We start from the raw sequence: 18,350 nt of genomic DNA, 5'->3' as shown, positions 1-18,350 counted from the left end.
CTACCCCCAGATTCTTGGCTCTCAGGGGCAGGGTAGGATCCTCTCCTTGGCCCTCCTCCAGCTTTGCATAGGATTCCTGTCTGTATGGGACCCCTGTTTGGGCACTTAGAGCTCTGAGTGAACTTTTCTGTTCACCTGTTCTTTTTATTTTTTTTTGTGGGGGGAACAGAGTTTCGCTCTTGTTACCCAGGCTGGAGTGCAATGGCACGATCTTGGCTCACTGCAACCTCTGCCTCCTGGGTTCAAGCAATTCTCCTGCCTCAGCCTCCCGAGTAGCTGGGACCACAGGCGTGCACCACCATGCCCAGCTAATTTTTGTATTTTTAGTAGAGACGGGGTTTCACCTTGTTGACCAGGATGGTCTTGATCTATTGACCTCGTGATCTACCTGCCTCAGCCTCCCAAAGTGCTGGGATTATAGGTGTGAGCCACCACGCCCGGCCCATGTTCACCTTTTCTTAACCAAGACTCATGACCAGGTAGGCCTGGAATGCAATTGGTCTTCAAGGGATATTTGTTGAAGGAATAAATGAATGACTAAAGTATTTTTCACTTCCCTTTTACCCCTACCAAATAGCTTTATTGTGTTTGACAGATTTCCTCAACTTATTTTTTATTTTATTTTATTTTTAATTTTGAGACAGAGTGTCACTCTGTTGCTCAGGCTGGAGTGCAGTGGTGCAGTGTTGGCTCACTGCAACCTCTGCCTCCCAAGTTCAGGCGATTCTCCTGCCTCAGCTTCCTGAGCAGCTGGGACTACAGGCACCCACCACCATGCCAAGATAATTTTTGTGTTTTTGGTAGAGAAGGGTTTTCACCATGTTAGCCAGGCTGGTTTTGAATTCCTGACCTCAGGTGATCCACCTGTCTGGGCCTCCCAAAGTGTTGGGATTATAGGCATAAGCTGCCACACCTGGCCTCCTCAACTTATTTTTCAAGTTTTCTGTTGGTTTTATTTCTAGTCAACGTGTGAATATTTTCTGATATTTTCACCTACCCTTATTTCATAGTGCCTGCCCCAAGATCACACATTCCAGATACTTATTAATTTGACAGTGAAGTTTTTCATTGCTCTAACACGTAATGGCCACATGTACTTTGTAGTCTTCTGTAACCTGCTGGGTCTGTTGTTTTTTCTGACTTGATGATCCTCTCCTCCCTCCCAGATTCAGGCTTCTTCAGGGGAAACCAAGTATACTGGTACCTTGGACTGTGCAAAGAAGCTGTACCAGGAGTTTGGGATTCGAGGCATCTACAAAGGGACTGTGCTTACCCTTATGCGAGGTAACCTTTGAGGCCTCCACTTGAGGTTACCTGGGGAGGTTACCTGAGGTGGGTCTGCTACAGAGGGTCTTGCCCAGATTGCCAGATTAGCCTCGGTACCATGCATGTCACATCTCTGACAATACTGGCAGTGAGCATCCTGGTTTTAGGCAGTCTCGCTCTGGTCAGCATGGACAGAGATTAGGATGAGTGGACCTTCCATCCTTCCCAAGTGTCTGCAGGGGTAGAAGGCATGGCACTCACAGTTGGAGGGGAGTGGCAGGTAGGTAGAAATCATCGCTGGAGGGAGGAGTGGGAAGAAAGAGTGACTTGGGGACAGAGGGGATCTCTCTGGTTTTGAGGGATATGTCCTGTTTTAGTGGCAGTAGGAAAGGCAGAGACAGTCTCCCTCTTGTCCTGAGGTGGCAGCTTAGAGGAAGGTCAGATACACTAACTGTGGTTATAACTGTGAGAGAGAACCTTATTTATTTATTTACTTGTTTTTATTTTGCTTTTTGAGACAGATTCTCCCTCTGTCGCCCAGGCTAGAGTCAATGGCAAAATCTCAGCTCACTGCAACCTCTGCCTCCTGGGTTCAAGCAATTCTTCTGCCTCAGCCTCCCGAGTAGCTGAGACTACAGGTGCACGCCACCACACCTGTCTATTTTTTTTTTTTTTTTGAGACAGAGTCTCACTCTGTCACCCAGGCTGGAGTGCAGTGGTGTGATCTCAGCTCACTGCAACCTCCGCCTCCCAGGTTCAAGCAATTCTCCTGTCTCAGCTTTCCAAGTAGCTGGGACTACAGGCATGTGCCACCACACCCAGCTAATTTTTTTATATTTTTAGTAGAGATGAGGTTTTACCATATTGACTAGGCTGGTCTCGAACTCCTGACCTCAGGTGATCTGCACACCTTGGCATCCCAAAGTGCTGGGATAACAGGTGTGAGCCACCACGCCTGGCCTATTTTATTTTTTGAGATGAAGTTTCATTCTTGTTGCCCAGGCTGGAGTGCAATGGTGTGATCTCTGCTCAACGCAACCTCTGCCTTCCAAGTTCAAGCAATTTTTCTGCATCAGCCTCCCAAGTAGCTGGGATTACAGGCATATACCACCATGCCCAGCTAGTTTTTTACATTTTTAGTAAAGACAGGGCTTTACCATATTGGCCAGGGTGGTCTCAAACTCCTGACTTTAGGTGATCCACCCACCTCAACCTCCTGAAGTGCTGGAATTACATGTGTGAGCCATTGTGCCCAGCCTCATTATTATTATTATTTGAGACTATCTTGCTCTGTCACCCAGGCTAGAGTGCAGTGGCATGATCTTGGCTCACTGCAACCTCTACTTCCTGTATTCAAGTGACTCTCCTGCCTCAGCCTCTTGAGTAGCTGGGGTTACAGGTGCATACCACCATGCCTGGCTAATTTTTGTGCTTTTAGTAGAGATGAGGTTTCACCATGTTGGCCAGGCTGTTCTCGAACTTCTGACCTCAGGTGATCCACCCGCCTTGGCCTCCCAAAGTGTTGGGATTACAGGCATAAGCCACCAAGCCCAGCCAAGAGAACTTTATTGACATTATATCGTGTGTGTGTGTGTTTTTTTCTTTTTACTGCATAGAGAACAAATCATGTGTGTTTATACTCACTCACACCAGTGCTTGGTAGCTCATAGTTGCAAAGTTATTATTGCAAATAGGATGTGGCTGCTGAGGAACTTCTCAGGAATCCCTGAAGGGTCTAGTGCCAAGCTTGGCTTTTCTGCATTCAAGAAATCTGTGGGTGCCAGGTGTGGTGGCTCACACTTGTAATCCCAGCACTTTGGGAGGCTGAGGTGAGAGGATCACTTAATCCCAGGAGTTTGAGACCAGCCTGGGCAAAATAATGATACCCTGTCTCTATTAAACAGAATAATCCTATTTTTAAAAGAAAAAACATCTGCAGGGATTTTTTTTCTTTTTTTTGAGACAGAGTCTTGCTTTGTTGCCCAGGCAAGAGTGCAGTAGTGCAGTCTTGGCTCACTGCAACCTCCACAGTGATGGGTTCAAGCGATTCTTGTGCTTCAGCATCCTGAGTAGCTGGGATTACAGGCATGTGCCACCAGGCTTGGCTAATTTTTGTATTTTTAGTACAGACGTTGCTTTTTCCATAATGGCCAGGCTGGTCTCAAATTCCTGGCCTCAGATGATCTGCCTGCCTCGGCTTCCCAAAGTGTTGGAATTACAGGCATGAGCCAACACGTCTGGCATTGTTTTTCTTTCTGATACTTTTTTAGTCACATAAATTACTACCATAGGCTAATGTTTAAAAAGCAAATAAATTGAACCAAATGTGGTGACCCAATTAAAAAACTATTTTATTTATAATTCAGACTGGCCATGGACCTCCTGGCCTTAAGCAGTCCTCCTGCCTCAGCCTCCTAAAGTGCTGAGATTACCGGTGTGAGCCACCATGCTTGGCAAAGAGTTTATGTACTTTAATTCACTTATTTCTTGCCACTAACAGATGTCCCAGCTAGTGGAATGTATTTCATGACATATGAATGGCTGAAAAATATCTTCACTCCAGAGGGAAAGAGGTGAGGAGAACAGAACTTGGAAGCCACTTTCCCCAGTCATGGATGCGTTGCCCTCTCCCGTGGGTGAGTCTGAAAGCAGAAGTAGGACATGTTCTTGGCTTCATGTCTGCTTTCCTCTTGTGGCTGCTGAGGTCCAGCTAGCTCTTCTTACTCTGTGCCTCAGCCAGTGGAGCAAATATTTGAAACAGGTGCATGAAACCTCCTCCAAGGAGTGCCAGCAGCACTGGCCTTGTACCTCTTTTCCGTCATTCAGTTTCTGCCTCTCTGTAACTGCCATGTCTGCCACAGGAAGGATAGTCTGAGTGCCACTCTTACAGCCTTTGTCTAACTGGGGCTGTGGTTGGTGTTATACAGGGTCAGTGAGCTCAGTGCCCCTCGGATCTTGGTGGCTGGGGGCATTGCAGGGATCTTCAACTGGGCTGTGGCAATCCCCCCAGATGTGCTCAAGTCTCGATTCCAGACTGGTGAGTGGAAGGTAGTGGGGTGAATGGGGGCAGAGTGGGTCCTAGCACTGGCTAATCCTAGGGTACAAAGTTCATAAGGCCCTAGGAAACTCAATCTCCATGGCAGTACCCAGCTCCTGCCTGACCAACATTCTACCTCACAGTCATTTGCATTCTAGGAGCCCTAGACTAATTTTCATGACAGCCTAAACACAAGGTAAGTGTGATAAGATGTGAAGTCCACTCTCCCTGCCCCACATGAACAGGAGGGCTGTTTCATTCTTCTTCCCTCTTTTCTACTCCCTTGGCACAAGTAATTCAGGCCCTTGTGCATTTGTCCCAAGGTGAACTGTTGTCTATGGACAGGTCCAGATGACCTGCAAGATGTCCTTTCCCCTGTGCTAGTCCTGACCCTTCAGGAAGACTTAACTACTAGTTTCTCCTCATGTGGCTTGCCATGGTCAAATCAGGAAACTTCCTGAAGACTTGGAAATTGGGTTCTGCCCCACAGCACCTCCTGGGAAATATCCTAATGGTTTCAGAGATGTGCTGCGGGAGCTGATCCGGGATGAAGGAATCACATCCTTGTACAAAGGGTTCAATGCAGTGATGATCCGAGCCTTCCCAGCCAATGCGGTGAGTAGCTGGTAGGGCTGTGCTTTCCCTTGGGGGCTCAGAGCAGGGTGCATGTGAGCTGACTTTTGCTTGTTCCTGGGATAGGACTAGGGACTCGGTTTTCCTAAAGCCCTATCTTTAGCCAGAACATTCCTTATTTACTCCCTTTCCTGAAGCTGTCAGGAGGATTTGCCTTTGGGGATTTCTGAGGTGGGGCTTTGATTTCCTGACCTGGCCATTAGAAGCGGGCAGTTGTGAGGCCAGGCTTGGTGGCTCACACCTGTAATCCCAGCACTTTGGGAGGCTGAGACGGGTGGATCATCTGAGGTCAGGAGTTCAACACCAGCCTGGCCAACATGGGGAAACCTGTCTCTACTAAAAGTACAAAAATTAGCTGGGTGGGGTGGTGGGCTCCTGTAATTCCAGCTGCTCAGGAGGCTGAGTTAGGAGAATTCTTTGAACCCAGGAGGTGGAAGTTGCAGTGAGCCGAGATTCTGCCATGGGACACCAACCTTGGTGACAAGAGCAAAACTCTGTCTCAAAAAAAGAAGAAAAAAAAAAAAAGAAGTGGGGAGTTGTGGGATATACATTTTGTTCTCTTAGGAATGATAGAACAAAGCTTGCATCCTTGACGTGGCATGGATGTGGGGTTAGGGAAGAGCTCTGGTCCTGATAGGGCCAGCAAAGCATAGTGCTTTGAATAGCCTATGAATAGTCATTCCTGCTGGCTTTTTTCTTCCTCCCAACCCTTTCTCAGGCCTGTTTCCTTGGCTTTGAAGTTGCTATGAAGTTCCTCAATTGGGCCATCCCCAACTTGTGAGACTGAAGGCTGCTCAAGACTTCTGAAGCTGGAAGCTGTCGCTGAGGAGGAGGAGTAGTGGGCAGAACTAACCAGTCTTGAAGGGCAAGGGGAGGGGGATGGTGGGATTAGAGCCCTGTGCTTGGACTTGGTGAGACCATTGCCTTAATGACGTCCTGTACTTTGTATAACTTAGTGTGCCATTTTGAAACTTGAATGCATTCTTGTCAATTTAAGGGATCTTAAGAGGATTTGGAGATGGAACGGGTAGCTTCTAGACCAGATACTACCTGTGGCAAGAATGGTGGCTACCAGTTTTCTGCTGGTCCTACCATACCCAAAGTATTCCTCATTAAGAAGATAATCTCAGGTTCTTACTGCAGGCACTGTGCATGTTTTCAACCAGCTCACCAGCTGAGATCTTCTTCAGTCCCTAGCCAGGAACACTCACTTGATTTCCAGGGTGCCATCTAATCCTGGGCTACACATGTGGATATGGACTTGAGGCCCACATCTGTGTCCAAGTGGACTGGGCATATATGGCTAGGAGGAGATAGACTGTTAACTGTTGGATTTTGATTTTTTTTTTTTAACGCATGCAAGTAATCAAAAGTAAAACTAGAGTAGTGTAATTTTCCCTCCTAAACAGTGATGACAGTCCCAGTCTGCTGGGATAAGTGAGAAAGCGCAGGGTGTAGGAAGGCTCTTTTTGTACACTCTTTTCTCATGAGAGCTCCCTATTTTAATGAGAAACAATAAATGTTGTTTCTAATTTTTGCATTGTGTTATATTTTCTTCTTTTGATTCTAGGACAGTTCAGTAGGCAGCCTGTGGCTTGGTGGAGGCTTTCACGGATCCAGTATCCTTCCCTGGAGCCTTAGGCTGGGGATCCAACAGGAAGAGGTGGAGGAGGAGGAAGTTTTGGCTGGCTCTGCCTTCTCTGGCTGCCCAGCTCCAGCTGCTCTAGGGAGGGTGGGTGGGGTGGTGTGACTTGATTGGTGATTGTTCACACAGGCCTCAGTGCAAACCTGGCATGCAGGCCCCAGCAAGGTCCAACCTGCAATCCATCCCTTTATTTATTCCCCTCTCTGCCCTGAGCTCCATGAGTGTCTGAGCTAACAGATGGAGAGTCAATTGTTCTATTTTCTTTCTTTCTTTTTTTTTTTTTAAGTCAATTGTTCTAAAAGGACAAAAGCAATCCTGGGTTTTCATGAGTTACTGTGTGATCTGAGGTAGCTAGCTTGACTTTACTAATCAGGTAAATGATGATATCCAGTTGTGTCCAGAAAAGGTGAGGGAGTTGGACAGTCAAAAGCTAGGCTGTTACTTTCTGGTTGAGGAGAGCTTGTTGAAGCTACTGGAGCTGGGCTTTTTGGTTGAGGAGAGCTTGCTGAAGCTACTGGAGCTAGGATTTTCTGATATTGTCCCATCTGGTGGTCACAGTTACAGTTCCACTGGCACTTCATGTCTCACTGCAGCTGCACAGAGACCCTTGGACTTTGGCTTTAGAACCATCACTCTGTCTCTAGTTTTGAACTGTTAAAAAAAAAAAAAAAAGCTGGGCACAGTGGATCATGCCACACTTGTAATCCCAACACTTTGGGAAGCCAAGGAAGGAGGATCACTTGAGTCCAGGAGTTCAAGATCAGCCTGGGCAACATAGTAAGACTCTGTCTCTATGCAAAATTTTTAATTTTTAAAAGTTAAAAGAATGAAGCCAGGTGCAGTGTTTCATACCTGTAATTCCAGCACTTTGGGAGGCTGAGGTGGGCAGATCACCAGGTCAGGAGTTCGAGACTAGTCTAGCCAACATAGTGAAACCTCATCTCTACTAAAAATACAAAAAATTAGCCTATTGTGGTGGTGTGCACCTGTAATCCCAGCTACTTGGGAGGCTGAGGCAGGAGAATCACGTGAACCCGGGAGTTGGAGATTGCAATAAGCCGGGATCGTGCCATTGCACTCCAGCCCGGGTGAAAGTGCAAGACTCTATCTCAAAAAATAAAAAGTAAAATTAGCCAGACATGGTAGTGTGCGCCTGTAGTCTCAGCTACTCAGGACACTGAGGTAGGAGGATTGCTTGAGCCCAGGAAGTTGAGGCCACAGTGAGCCGAGTGTTCATCACTGCACCCCAGCTTGGGCAACAGAGTAAGACCTGGTAAGAAGGGTAGGTACACACCCCTATCTGGGAGTTGGGGCTGTGATCAACCCAGCAGGAAGCTGAAGACTTGGGACTTTAAAGAAGGAGGCTTTATTGCTTGGAATATATTTCCAAATGACTAGACAGGAATTATGGCCAAGTAGAAAATGACATTTTTGGTCAGGCACAGTGCCTCATGCCTGTAATCCCAGCACTTTGGGAGGCCGAGGCAGGTGGATCATCAGGTCAAGAGATCGAGACCATCCTGGCCATCATGGTGCAACTGTCTCTACTAAAAAAAAATACAGCTGGGCGCGGTGGCTCACACCTGTAATCCCAGCACTTTGTGAGGCTGAGGCAGGTGGATCACAAGGTCAGGAGTTTAAGACCATCCTGGCCAAGAAGGTGAAACCCCGTCTCGACTAAAAATGCCACAAATTAGCTGGGCTTGGTGGCACTCGCCTGTATTCCCAGCTACTCAGGAGGCTGAGACAGAGAATTGCCTAAAAACCCAGGAGGTGGAGGTTGCAATGAGCCGGGATTGAGCTGCTGCACTCCAGCCTGGGCAACAGAGTGAGACTCTGTCTCAGAAAAGAAAAGAAAAGATCAGCTGGGTGTGGTGGTACGTGCCTGTTGTCCCAGCTACTTGGGAGGCTGAGGCAGGAGAATCACTTGAACCTGGGAGGCAGAGGTTGCAGTGAGTGGAGATTGTACCACTGCACTTCAGCCTGGCAAGGGAACAAGACTCTGTCTTAAAAAAAAAAGTTAATTTAATTTAATTTTTATTAATTAAATTTTTTAGAGACAGGGTCTCACTTTTTCAGCCAGGCTAGAGTGCAGTGATGAGATCAGAGCTCACTGCTGAACTCAACCTGATCCTCCCGCCTCTGCCTTCCAAGTAGCTGGAACTACAGTTGTGTACTGCTGTGTCTGGCTATTACAAAATAAAAAAATTTGTAGAGATAGGGTCTCACTATGTTGCCCAGGCTGAACAGTTTTTAAAGATGAAAATAGTGGCCAGGTGCAGTGGCTCATGCCGGTAATCCCAGCATTTTGGGAGGCTGAGGCAAGTGGATCATCTGAGGTCGCGAGTTTGAGACCACCCTGGCCAACATGGAGAAACCTTGTCTCTACTAAAAATACAAAAAAAATTAGCCAGAATTGTGGTGGTCACCTGTAATCCCAGCTTCTCGGGAGGCTGAGGCAAGAGAATTGCCTAAACCTGGCAGTTGGAGGTTTCAGTGAGCCAAGATTGCGCCATTACATTCCAGCCTGGGTGACAGAGTGGGACTCCATTTCAAAAACAAAGAAAAGAAAATTGTATATTCTCTATCTAGCAAGGTTAATTAAATGTTAAGCCTGCTTCCTCTAATGCTGGAGGATGTCTTTGTTTAATATCACATTGATTTGGAGATGGCCATATATGTGTATCCTGAAGCTCTTCTTTTTATTTATTTATTTATAATTAAAAAAAAAAATCTTTCTCCACACACTTATTCTCTGAAATCTTTTTAAATCTTTTTTTTTGAGATGGAGTTTTCGCTTTTGTTACCCAGGCTGGAGTGCAATGACGCGATCTCGGCTCGCCGCAACCTCCGCCTCCTGGGTTCAGGCAATTCTCCTGCCTCAGCCTCCCGAGTAGCTGGAACTACAGGCACGCACCACCATGCCCAGTTAATTTTTTGTGTTTTTAGTAGAGACGGGGTTTCACCTTGTTGACCAGGATGGTCTCGATCTCTTGACCTCGTGATCCACCTGCCTCGGCCTCCCAAAGTGCTGGGAGTACAGGTGTGAGCCACTGCACCTGGCCATTTTTTTTTTTTTGAGACAAAGTCTCGCTCTGTCACCCTGGCTGGAATGCAGTGGTGCGATCTCAGCTCCCTGCTGCAACCTCCACTTCAAACAATTCTCCTACTTCAACCTTCCAAGTAGGTGGGACTACAGGCACCTGCCACCACACCCAGCTAATTTTTGTATTTTTAGTAGAGGCAGGGTTTCCCCACGTTGGCCAGGCTGGTCTTGAATTCCTGACCTCAAGTGATCCGCCCACCTTGGCCTGGGATTATATGGGTGAGCTGGGATTATATGGGTGAACTGGGATTATATGGGTGAGCCATTGTGCCCAACCAAGACTGTTCTAAAACTTCAGCTTTTGCCTAGAAGCTCCTATAACCATCTATGCCTCTGGATAATTTGCCCTTTGAAAATTTTTCCATTTTAAAATGCAGTATTTTGGTACTTCAATGTTAGTGATGGTAGATTCTTTTACTCCTTTGGGTGTTCAATAGATGTTAAGTCAAATAGGGAAGCCCCCGGAGGCATATTTGTGAAGGGAGCAGAGCAGATATTGAGTAAGTCCCTCCTGGCTGGTGCTTCCTTTTATGATGCACTTTGAAATGCCACCTGTTCCTGATATATCTCTTCTCTTCCTGACAGGAGTAAGGGGTGGGGAAAATTGGGGCCCTCCCTAGCAATTTCTCTGACTTTCACAGTCATAACTGGTAGCCAGACAGTGATTTTTTTCAATAACCAACTGATGATAAAAGCCTCACCCAGCCACCAAGAAGCATGTAACTGGGCCAAAGGTAAGGGACGGAGCACAGGTTGTTGCAACAGTGACCTGTTAAAAGCACAGTAACCCCATTTCAGCTATAAAGCTGTACCATCTCTACCCACATTTGTTTCCCTATAGACTTTTGAGGCTGAACCCTCTACATATTTTCTAACCTCCTTATAAATTTATTCTCTTATTTCTTTATCCCCTTGTAACTCAATGTTTAATGGGTAAGGATTTTTTTGTTTGTTTTTTGAGAGTGAGTCTCCCTCTTTTTCCCAGGCCAGAGTGCAATGGCATGATCTTGGCTCACTGTAACCTTTGCCTCCCGGGTTCAAGTAATTCTCCTGCATCAGCGTCCTGAGTAGCTAGGACTGCTGATACATACCACCACACCCAGCTAATTTTTGTATTTTTAATAGACATGGGGTTTTGCCTTTTTTGGACAGGCTGGGCCTGAACTCCTCACCTCAAGTGATCCACCCACTTCTGCCTCCCAAAGTGCTGGGATTACAGATGTGAGCCACTACACCTGGACTTAATTTTTGTATTTTTTGGTAAAGATGGGGTTTTATCATGTTGGCCAGGCTGGTCTCAAACTCCTGACCTTAGGTGATCTGCCCGCCTTGACCTCCCAAAGTGCTGCAGTTACAGGCATGAGCCACTGCACCTGGCCTCTGGGTAGGGATTTTGACCCTCCACTTTCAGCTGTGGAAGCCAAGGCTCAAACAGGGTAAACTGATCTGCAGAGGTCATTGGCAAATTGATATTGAAATGTGGATTGTGTGGTATCCTGAAAAAAGACTTGTGATGCTATCAGAGGCTGTCCTGAGGTTGTTTGTTCCAGGCTCCAGGAGACCTGTCTATACCACCTGGTCCAAGCTTAGGTACCTGACCTGTGAATCAGATCATGGCTGGCTCACAGAGTCCTGACAGGCACTGGGAAGGCCCCGGAGCCAGTTGTCCCTGAGGATTCACTTTTCTTCTTTCTCTGCTATGGTAAGCATGCAGACCTGTGATTTTCCAGCCAGGTTCCCTGTGCTTTCTAGGTTCTGTCTTTGCCCTGAGGTGTCTCAGATGTAGACTCTGGGTCCACAGCAGAGGCTGACACTTTCTTAGGACACAGTGTCTCGGCATGGGGGTGGCTCCCAGATACACAAATGTTTCCTGGGAACTAACTGCTTCCTGGAGCATGGGCACTTATTAAAATAGATCAGATTGATTGCAGTACATTGAGCTCCATAGAGACAACACTGGGGAATTAGCTGGGCATGGTGGCAAGCACTTGTAGTCCCAGCTACTCGGGAGGCTGAGGCAAGAGAATCGCTGGAATCTAGGAGGCAGAGGTTGCAGTGAGCCAAGATCACGCCATTGCACTCCAGCCTGGGTGACAGAGCAAAACTCCATCTCCAAAAAATAAATAAAAATAAAGTAAAAAAAATAAATAAAAGAGACAATGCTGGGGCAAGTGAGAGCCAGATGGGCACTGGGTGACTCTGCCTCGCTAAGGAGAAATAACTAAACGTGGACAAAGGATATCCCAAGAAGCCGAGAGGCAAAATGTCATCATATGCATTTTTTTTGTGCAAACTTGTTGGGAGGAGCATACGAAGAAGCACGCAGATGCTTCAGTCAACTTCTCAGAGTTTTCTAAGAAGTGCTGAGAGAGGTGGAAGACCATGTCTGCAAACGAGAAAGAAAAATTCTGAGATACGGCAAAGGTGGACAAGGCCCGTTATGAAAGAGAAATGAAAACCTATATCCCTCCTAAAGCAGAGACGAAAAAGAAGTTCAAGGATCCCAATGCACCCAAGAGGGCTTTTTCCTGTTCTGCTCTGAGTATGGCCCAAAAATCAAAGGAGAACATCCTGGCCTGTCCATTGGTGATGTTGCAAAGGAACTGGGGGACATGTGCAATAACACTCCTGCAGATGACAAGCAGCCTTATGGAAAAGAAGGCTGCGAAGCTGAAGGAAAAATACAAAAAGGTAAATACCATTGATTTGATAATGGAAATTTAAAAAATAAATAACAAATAAAAAAATATGAAAGGCATATTGCTGCATATCGAGCTGAAGGAAAGCCTCATGCAGCAAAAAAGGGAGTTGTCAAGGATCAAAAAGGCAAGAGAAAGAAGGAAGAGGAAGAAGATGAAAAAGACAATGATGATGAATAAGTTGGTTCTAGCACAGTTTTTTCTTGTCTATCAAGCATTTAACCCCCCTGTACACAACTCACTCCTTTTAAAGAAAAAAATTGAAATGTAAGGCTGTGTAAGATTTGTTTTTAAACTGTACAGTGTTTTTTTTTTTTGTATAGTTAACCCACTACTAAATATGTCTTTAGAAAGCCCTGTCCTAGTGGTATTTTCAGTAGCTACTAACCTTGTGTGGTACAGTATGGGGGTTGTAAATTGGCACCGAAATTTAAAGCAGTTTCTTGTTGGTGCACAGCACAAATTGGTTCTATATGGGGATGATAGTTGTTTCATTTTTGGTTGTCTCTGATGTAGCTTATATGAAATAATTGCTCCGTTAACTGAACACCACTCTGTAATCGAAAAAAAAAAAGTTGTAGCTGTTTTGTTGACATTCTGAATGCTTCTAAGTAAATACAATTTTTTTTTTAATTAGAAAAAACTAGATCAGATTTCCTGGACAAAAGGCAGTGGCCTCATTGTAGGAGCCACGATAGAGGCTGAAAAACACTTTGGGTGAGGGCAGAGAAAACATAGCCCACTTCCTCAATCTCTCTTGCCAACTAGAGGCTCATGAACACTTCGAAGGCAACATAGAAACTGTTGCTGGTAGGAACTAAGTGAGCTGAGAGTACTAAATCAGGGAGGGCCTGGCATGCAGAGGTGGTCAGGTGACCAGCAGATCCCAGGAGATTGGTAGGGGACTGGAATGGCTTAGAAAAGTGGTCCTTTGATCAAATAAGAAGGAGATCTTTCTGCTGGAGCTGAGTCTCACAAGTATGCAGAGGACATAAGATATTTAAGCTGAAGGATCTGAGCCAAGAGCAGGCCTTCAGAGGAGTTCAGGGAATTTTAGGCCCCTCCTTTCATCTTGGAGAGGCAGAAAGAGAAACATTTGAATAATAAACCTATCAAGAGGATAAAAAATTCATTGTTTCATTGGAAATAGCAATAGTATCCTACCCATGTTCATTTACACCAAGACCCTTGCTTTTGGGCTCAACAACATGTGTCCCACCTGCGCTACTGTGCATCCATAGTTGTAAACATCTGTGTGAATTGGCCCCATTGTGTCCACATCTGTGCCTATGGTTGGTGATATGGCAGTTTGTGCAAGATGTTGACTGCCTGCTGAGTTGTGAGTAGGATTAGATTGGAATATAGCATCCTCAGGATTCTGGGGCCTCCCTCCTCCTCCTGTGTACTTCTCTTGCTTCTTCTTTTTTTTTTTTTTTTTTTTGAGACAGAGTCTTGCTCTATCGCCAGGCTGGAGTGCAGTGGTGTAATCTTGGCTCACTGCAACCTCCACCTCCTGGGTTCAAGCGATTCTTCTGCCTTAGCCTCCCAAGTAGCTGGGACCACAGGCACGTGCCACCATGTACAGCTATTTTTTGTATTTTAGTAGAGACGAGGTTTCACCATGTTGGCCAGGATGGTCTCGATCTCTTGACCTCGTGATCTGCCCGCCTCGGCCTCCCAAAGTTCTGGGATTACTGGCGTAAGCCACTGCGCCCTGCCACTTCTCTTGTTTCTAAGGGTCTCTGCTGTTGGCCTTTTCCACCATCACTTGCTGTTGGCAGCTGTATCTCAGTTACTAGCTGCCTCTGGGTTTAGTTGCCATGGTAACCTCCAGTGGTGCAGCTGGACAGGCTTGAATGCAGGCAGGATAAATGCAGGATAAGGGTAGAAGATGCCGGGTTGATGCTCCTGGTGGTCCTCTCCTGTTACAGGGCCCTCTTCTTTGTCCAGCTCAACTGGGCATTCATGAAGACCCTGGGGGCTCTACTTGTTACTGAAGAGTTGGCCAGAAGGGGCAGAGATGGACCCCTGCTCTGGGAACCAAGTGCTGGGGAGAGTGCCAGGTTGAACCTGGAGGCTGGCTGCCCATCCTTGTTCTGAGTCTAGTCTATGGAAGCCCATGAGGAGCAGCTATAGGGTTCCTACTTTCTGTGGCTATATGGCAGACGCACCTGTATATGGTAGCTGCACCTGACAGCAATAACTTAAGCCTACTCTGAAAATGACCCTGTCATTTAGGCATAAATGACATTTTCAGAGTAGGCTTAAGTTATTAAGGCAGATGCACCTGAATATTAGGAGTGCCAAACAATGACAACCTGGAGATTCATTCCTTACCCATGAGGAATATCTGAGCCCCCATCCTGTCCTGTGACTGTACAGGGGATTGAGGCCTTTTGTTTTGGGTTAAACCACAGTTGTTAAAGGAAGGTTTTTAAGTTAAAATGCTATATATACGGCATGCTTTCTGCAGGCGGGGCAGTTGTATCTAGCTCTCCTCCACTGGACTGCTCTGTATCAATCCTATGTCTTGTTTGCTGGCTCTGGATCACTTTTGGTCCCTCGAACTTGGTGCCATCCCTACTGAAGTTAATAGGATTCTGATGGCTGGGCACAGGCTCATGCCTATAATCCCAGCAGTTTGGGAAGCTGAGGTGGGTGGATCGCCTAAGTTCAGGAGTTCGAGACCAACTTGGCCAATGTGATGAAACCCCGTCTCTACTAAAAACACAAAAATTAACCAGGTGTGGTGGCGTGCACCTGTAGTCCCAGCCACTCTGGAAGCTGAGGCAGGAGAATCGCTTGAACCCAAGAGGCGGAGGTTACAATGAGCAGAGATAGTGCCACTGCACTCCAGCCTAGGTGACAGAGCAAGATTCTGTCTCAAAAAAAAAAAGAAAAGAAAAGAAAAAAAGTGGTTTACACCTGTAATCCCAGCACTTTAGGAGGCGGAGGCAGGCAGATTACCTGAGGTCAGGAGTTTGAGACCAGCCTGGCCAATATGGTGAAACTTCATCTCTACTAAAAAAAATAAAAAAGATACCCATGGTGGTGTATGCCTGTAATTCCAGCTACTTGGGAGGCTGAGGCAGCAGAATCGCTTGAACTCAGGAGGCAGAGGTTGTGGTAAGCTGAGATTGTGCCATTGTTGCCCTCTAGCCTGGGCAACAAGGGCAAAACTCTGTCTCAAAAAAAAAACAATTAGCTGGGCTTGGTGGTGGGCACCTGTAGTCCCAGCTACTCGGGAGGCTGAGGCAGAAGAATTGCTTGAATCTGGGAGGCAGAGGTTGGAGTGAGCTGAAATCATGCCAGTGCACTGAAGCCTGGGTGACAGAGCGAAACTTGGTCTCAAAAAAGACAAAAGGCCAGGCGTGGTAGCTCACACTTGGGTGGTTAACAAGGTCAGGAGTTCAAGACCAGCCTGGCCAACATGGTGAAACCCTGTCTCTACTAAAAAAAAAAAAAATTACCTCAGCATGGTGGCGGGTACCTGTAGTCCCAGCTACTTGGAAGGCTGAGGCAGGAGAATCACTTGAACCTGGAGGCAGAGGTTGCAGTAAGCTGAGCTCGCACCACTACACTCCAGCCTGGGTGACAGCACTGGGCGTGGTGGCTCACACCTGTAATCCCAGCACTTTGGGAGGCTGAGGCAGGCAGATCACCTGAGGTCAAGAGTTTGAGACCAGCCTGGCCAAGATGGTGAAGCCCTGTCTCTACTAAAAAATACAAAGTTACCCGGGCATGATGGCATGCACCTGTATTCCCAGCTAATCGGGAGGCTGAGACACGAAAATCACTTGAACTCAGGAGGTAGAGGTTGCAGGTTGCAGTGAGCTGAGATTGCACTATTGCACTCCAGCCTGGGTGACAGAGTGAGATTCTGTCTCAAAAAAAAAAAAAAAAAAAAGTGATTTGGTACAACAATGGCCCTCATTCCTTTTAGGATGCCTTTTGAATCCTCTTTGCTTTGGTGGTTGGATGAACTGTGGGGCATCTGAGAACAAGTCAGGTTGACTGGCCTGCTTCAGGCAGAAGCCAATAGGAGTTCCTTGGAGCAACTTGGAAAACTCACCCATACTCTGCTGTGAGCCCTGGGAGTGGCCTTTCTCTTCTCCATTTTGTTTTGTTTTGTTTGAGATGGAGTCTCACTCTGTCATCCAGGCTGGTGTGCAGTGGCGAGATCTTGGCTCACTGTAGCCTCCGCCTCCCAGGTTCCAGCGATTCTCCTGCTTTAACCTCCCGAGTAGTTGGGATTACAGGTGCCGACCACCACACCCAGCCAATTTTTGTATTTTCAGTAGAGATGGGTTTTCACCATTTTGGCCAGGCTGGTCTCAAACTCTTGACCTTGTGATCTGCCTGCCTTGGCCTTCCAAAGGCTGGGATTACAGGCGTGAGCCACCGCACCCGGCCTCTCTCCTCTTATTTTGTAATCGAGGTCGAAGTCTTAACTATACAGGTGCCAATCTCCCTTTAAAACATATAAAACATAAAACCAGCAGGCCTGGTGGCTCATGCCTGTAATCCCAGCACTTTGGGAGGCCAAGATGGGCTGATCATGAGGTCAGGAGTTTGAGACCAGCCTGGCCAACATGGTGAAACCCCATCTCTACTAAAAATACAAAAATTAGCTGGACGTGCTGGCGTGTGCCTGTAATCCCAGCTACTCGGGAGGCTGAGGCAGGAGAATTGTTTGAACCCTGGAGGCGGAGGTTGCAGTGAGCTGAAATCATGCCATTGCAATCCAGCCTGGGAGACAGAGCAAGACTGTGACTCAAAATAACAACAACAACATATAAAACCTGACAATATGGGCAAACCAGGGAACGGAGTTGTAAATTTGCCTTTCCAAAAGGTTGGCTAACGGATTGCTTGAAAAGGGGCAGATCCCTAGGTGTGGCAGTACCATGAAAGTCACACCTAGGTTTTCTGGATATTGTGTCAAGGCTGATCCCTGCAAGACTTGGATCAGTCTACCCAAGAGCAGAGAAGAAGTGAGGGACACTACCCCTCCAGCTCCACATTGCTTGTCCTTAATGGGGTCTTGGTATTCTGAGATACAGCTTTAAAGCAGGGGGTCCCAGCTGAGACTATGAGGTCAGGAGAGCAGTTTCATTGGCTCTGCTTGCTGTATCAAGATTTACCATTTAGCCAGTAGACCTTTTCTAAGAGTATGCAATAAGGACTGAGCAGGAAAAAAGTTGGAGACTGCCTCTCCCCTCACAAAGTTGATGATCCAAGATTCTTCTCAGGGGTCAAGAAACTTGTCCAGGGAGACACTGCTATTTATAATCACAGGCCTGCTTAGCCTAGAGCCTGGGCTGACCTCTGCATCAGTGGGGATGAGGTGCTCCTTGCTCCCAGTTGCTCAGCTCCCAGCAGCATTGAGCTCCTGGGTGTGTGCCAAGCCTGTATGGGAGGTGCTAGGGAGGATTTTAATTAATACTGGGTAATTACCAGGTGGTGTTTAAGCATCCCAAATGCCTTCAGGTTCCCAAACCTACAGCTACTGTCTTCCTGCCTGGGCCTGGAAAGGAGAGGGGGGGACTCTGCCCTGTGCCCAGTGGGCCTTTTGGTTAGCACGTAGGCTGTGGTCTGATATCCCAGGAAGGTCTTCATCTTTTTTAACTCCCTTCCAGTTTGGAAGGAGGAGGAGAGCAATTTGGGAAATAGCCTGGCCTCTGCAGTTCACTTATACCATCTCCCCAGGGGCAAAGGATAACAACACTTTGTGGTCTGCTCAACTTCATCAAGCAGTGTTGGCCTAGGGTCCAGTGTAGTGTGTGGGGAGAGGAGTGGGCAGACCTAGACCTGTGGACCCTGGTGAGAGTGCTCCAGGAGGAACAGGCACAGAAGTCTTTCCTGCTTTTGGCCTTACTTCCCTTTCTCACTGTATTCATTTGGCTGAGTGAACTCTTTCAAATTTATTTTCTGCCAGTGGCTCTCAAATTATGATGTCACTGA

At 46.9% G+C, this 18,350-nt stretch overlaps 1 protein-coding gene across 4 annotated transcripts in view; it reads left to right on the top strand.

Moving 5' to 3' along the window:
- Positions 1–6,472, top strand: part of SLC25A20 (solute carrier family 25 member 20) — a 56,474-nt gene extending 50,002 nt beyond the window's left edge. For 2 of the 4 annotated variants that reach the window (XM_054245639.2, XM_002758322.7), the window contains exons 5-9: positions 1,167–1,284; positions 3,767–3,839; positions 4,194–4,303; positions 4,794–4,918; positions 5,655–6,472. In XM_054245639.2, the coding sequence (XP_054101614.1) occupies positions 1,167–1,284; positions 3,767–3,839; positions 4,194–4,303; positions 4,794–4,918; positions 5,655–5,717 (489 nt within the window). In that variant the 3' untranslated portion in view covers positions 5,718–6,472. The remainder of the gene's footprint in view (positions 1–1,166; positions 1,285–3,766; positions 3,840–4,193; positions 4,304–4,793; positions 4,919–5,654) is intronic. The other 2 variants (XR_013527291.1, XM_078350850.1) reach the window with 2 other exon arrangements.
- The last annotated feature ends 11,878 nt before the right edge of the window (positions 6,473–18,350 follow it).

The sequence above is a fragment of the Callithrix jacchus genome, chromosome 15 (assembly GCF_049354715.1).
Source record: "Callithrix jacchus isolate 240 chromosome 15, calJac240_pri, whole genome shotgun sequence".
Lineage (NCBI taxonomy): Eukaryota > Metazoa > Chordata > Mammalia > Primates > Cebidae > Callithrix > Callithrix jacchus.
The sequence above is the reverse complement of the archived record's forward strand: the minus strand, read 5'-3'. Positions and strand labels throughout refer to the sequence as shown.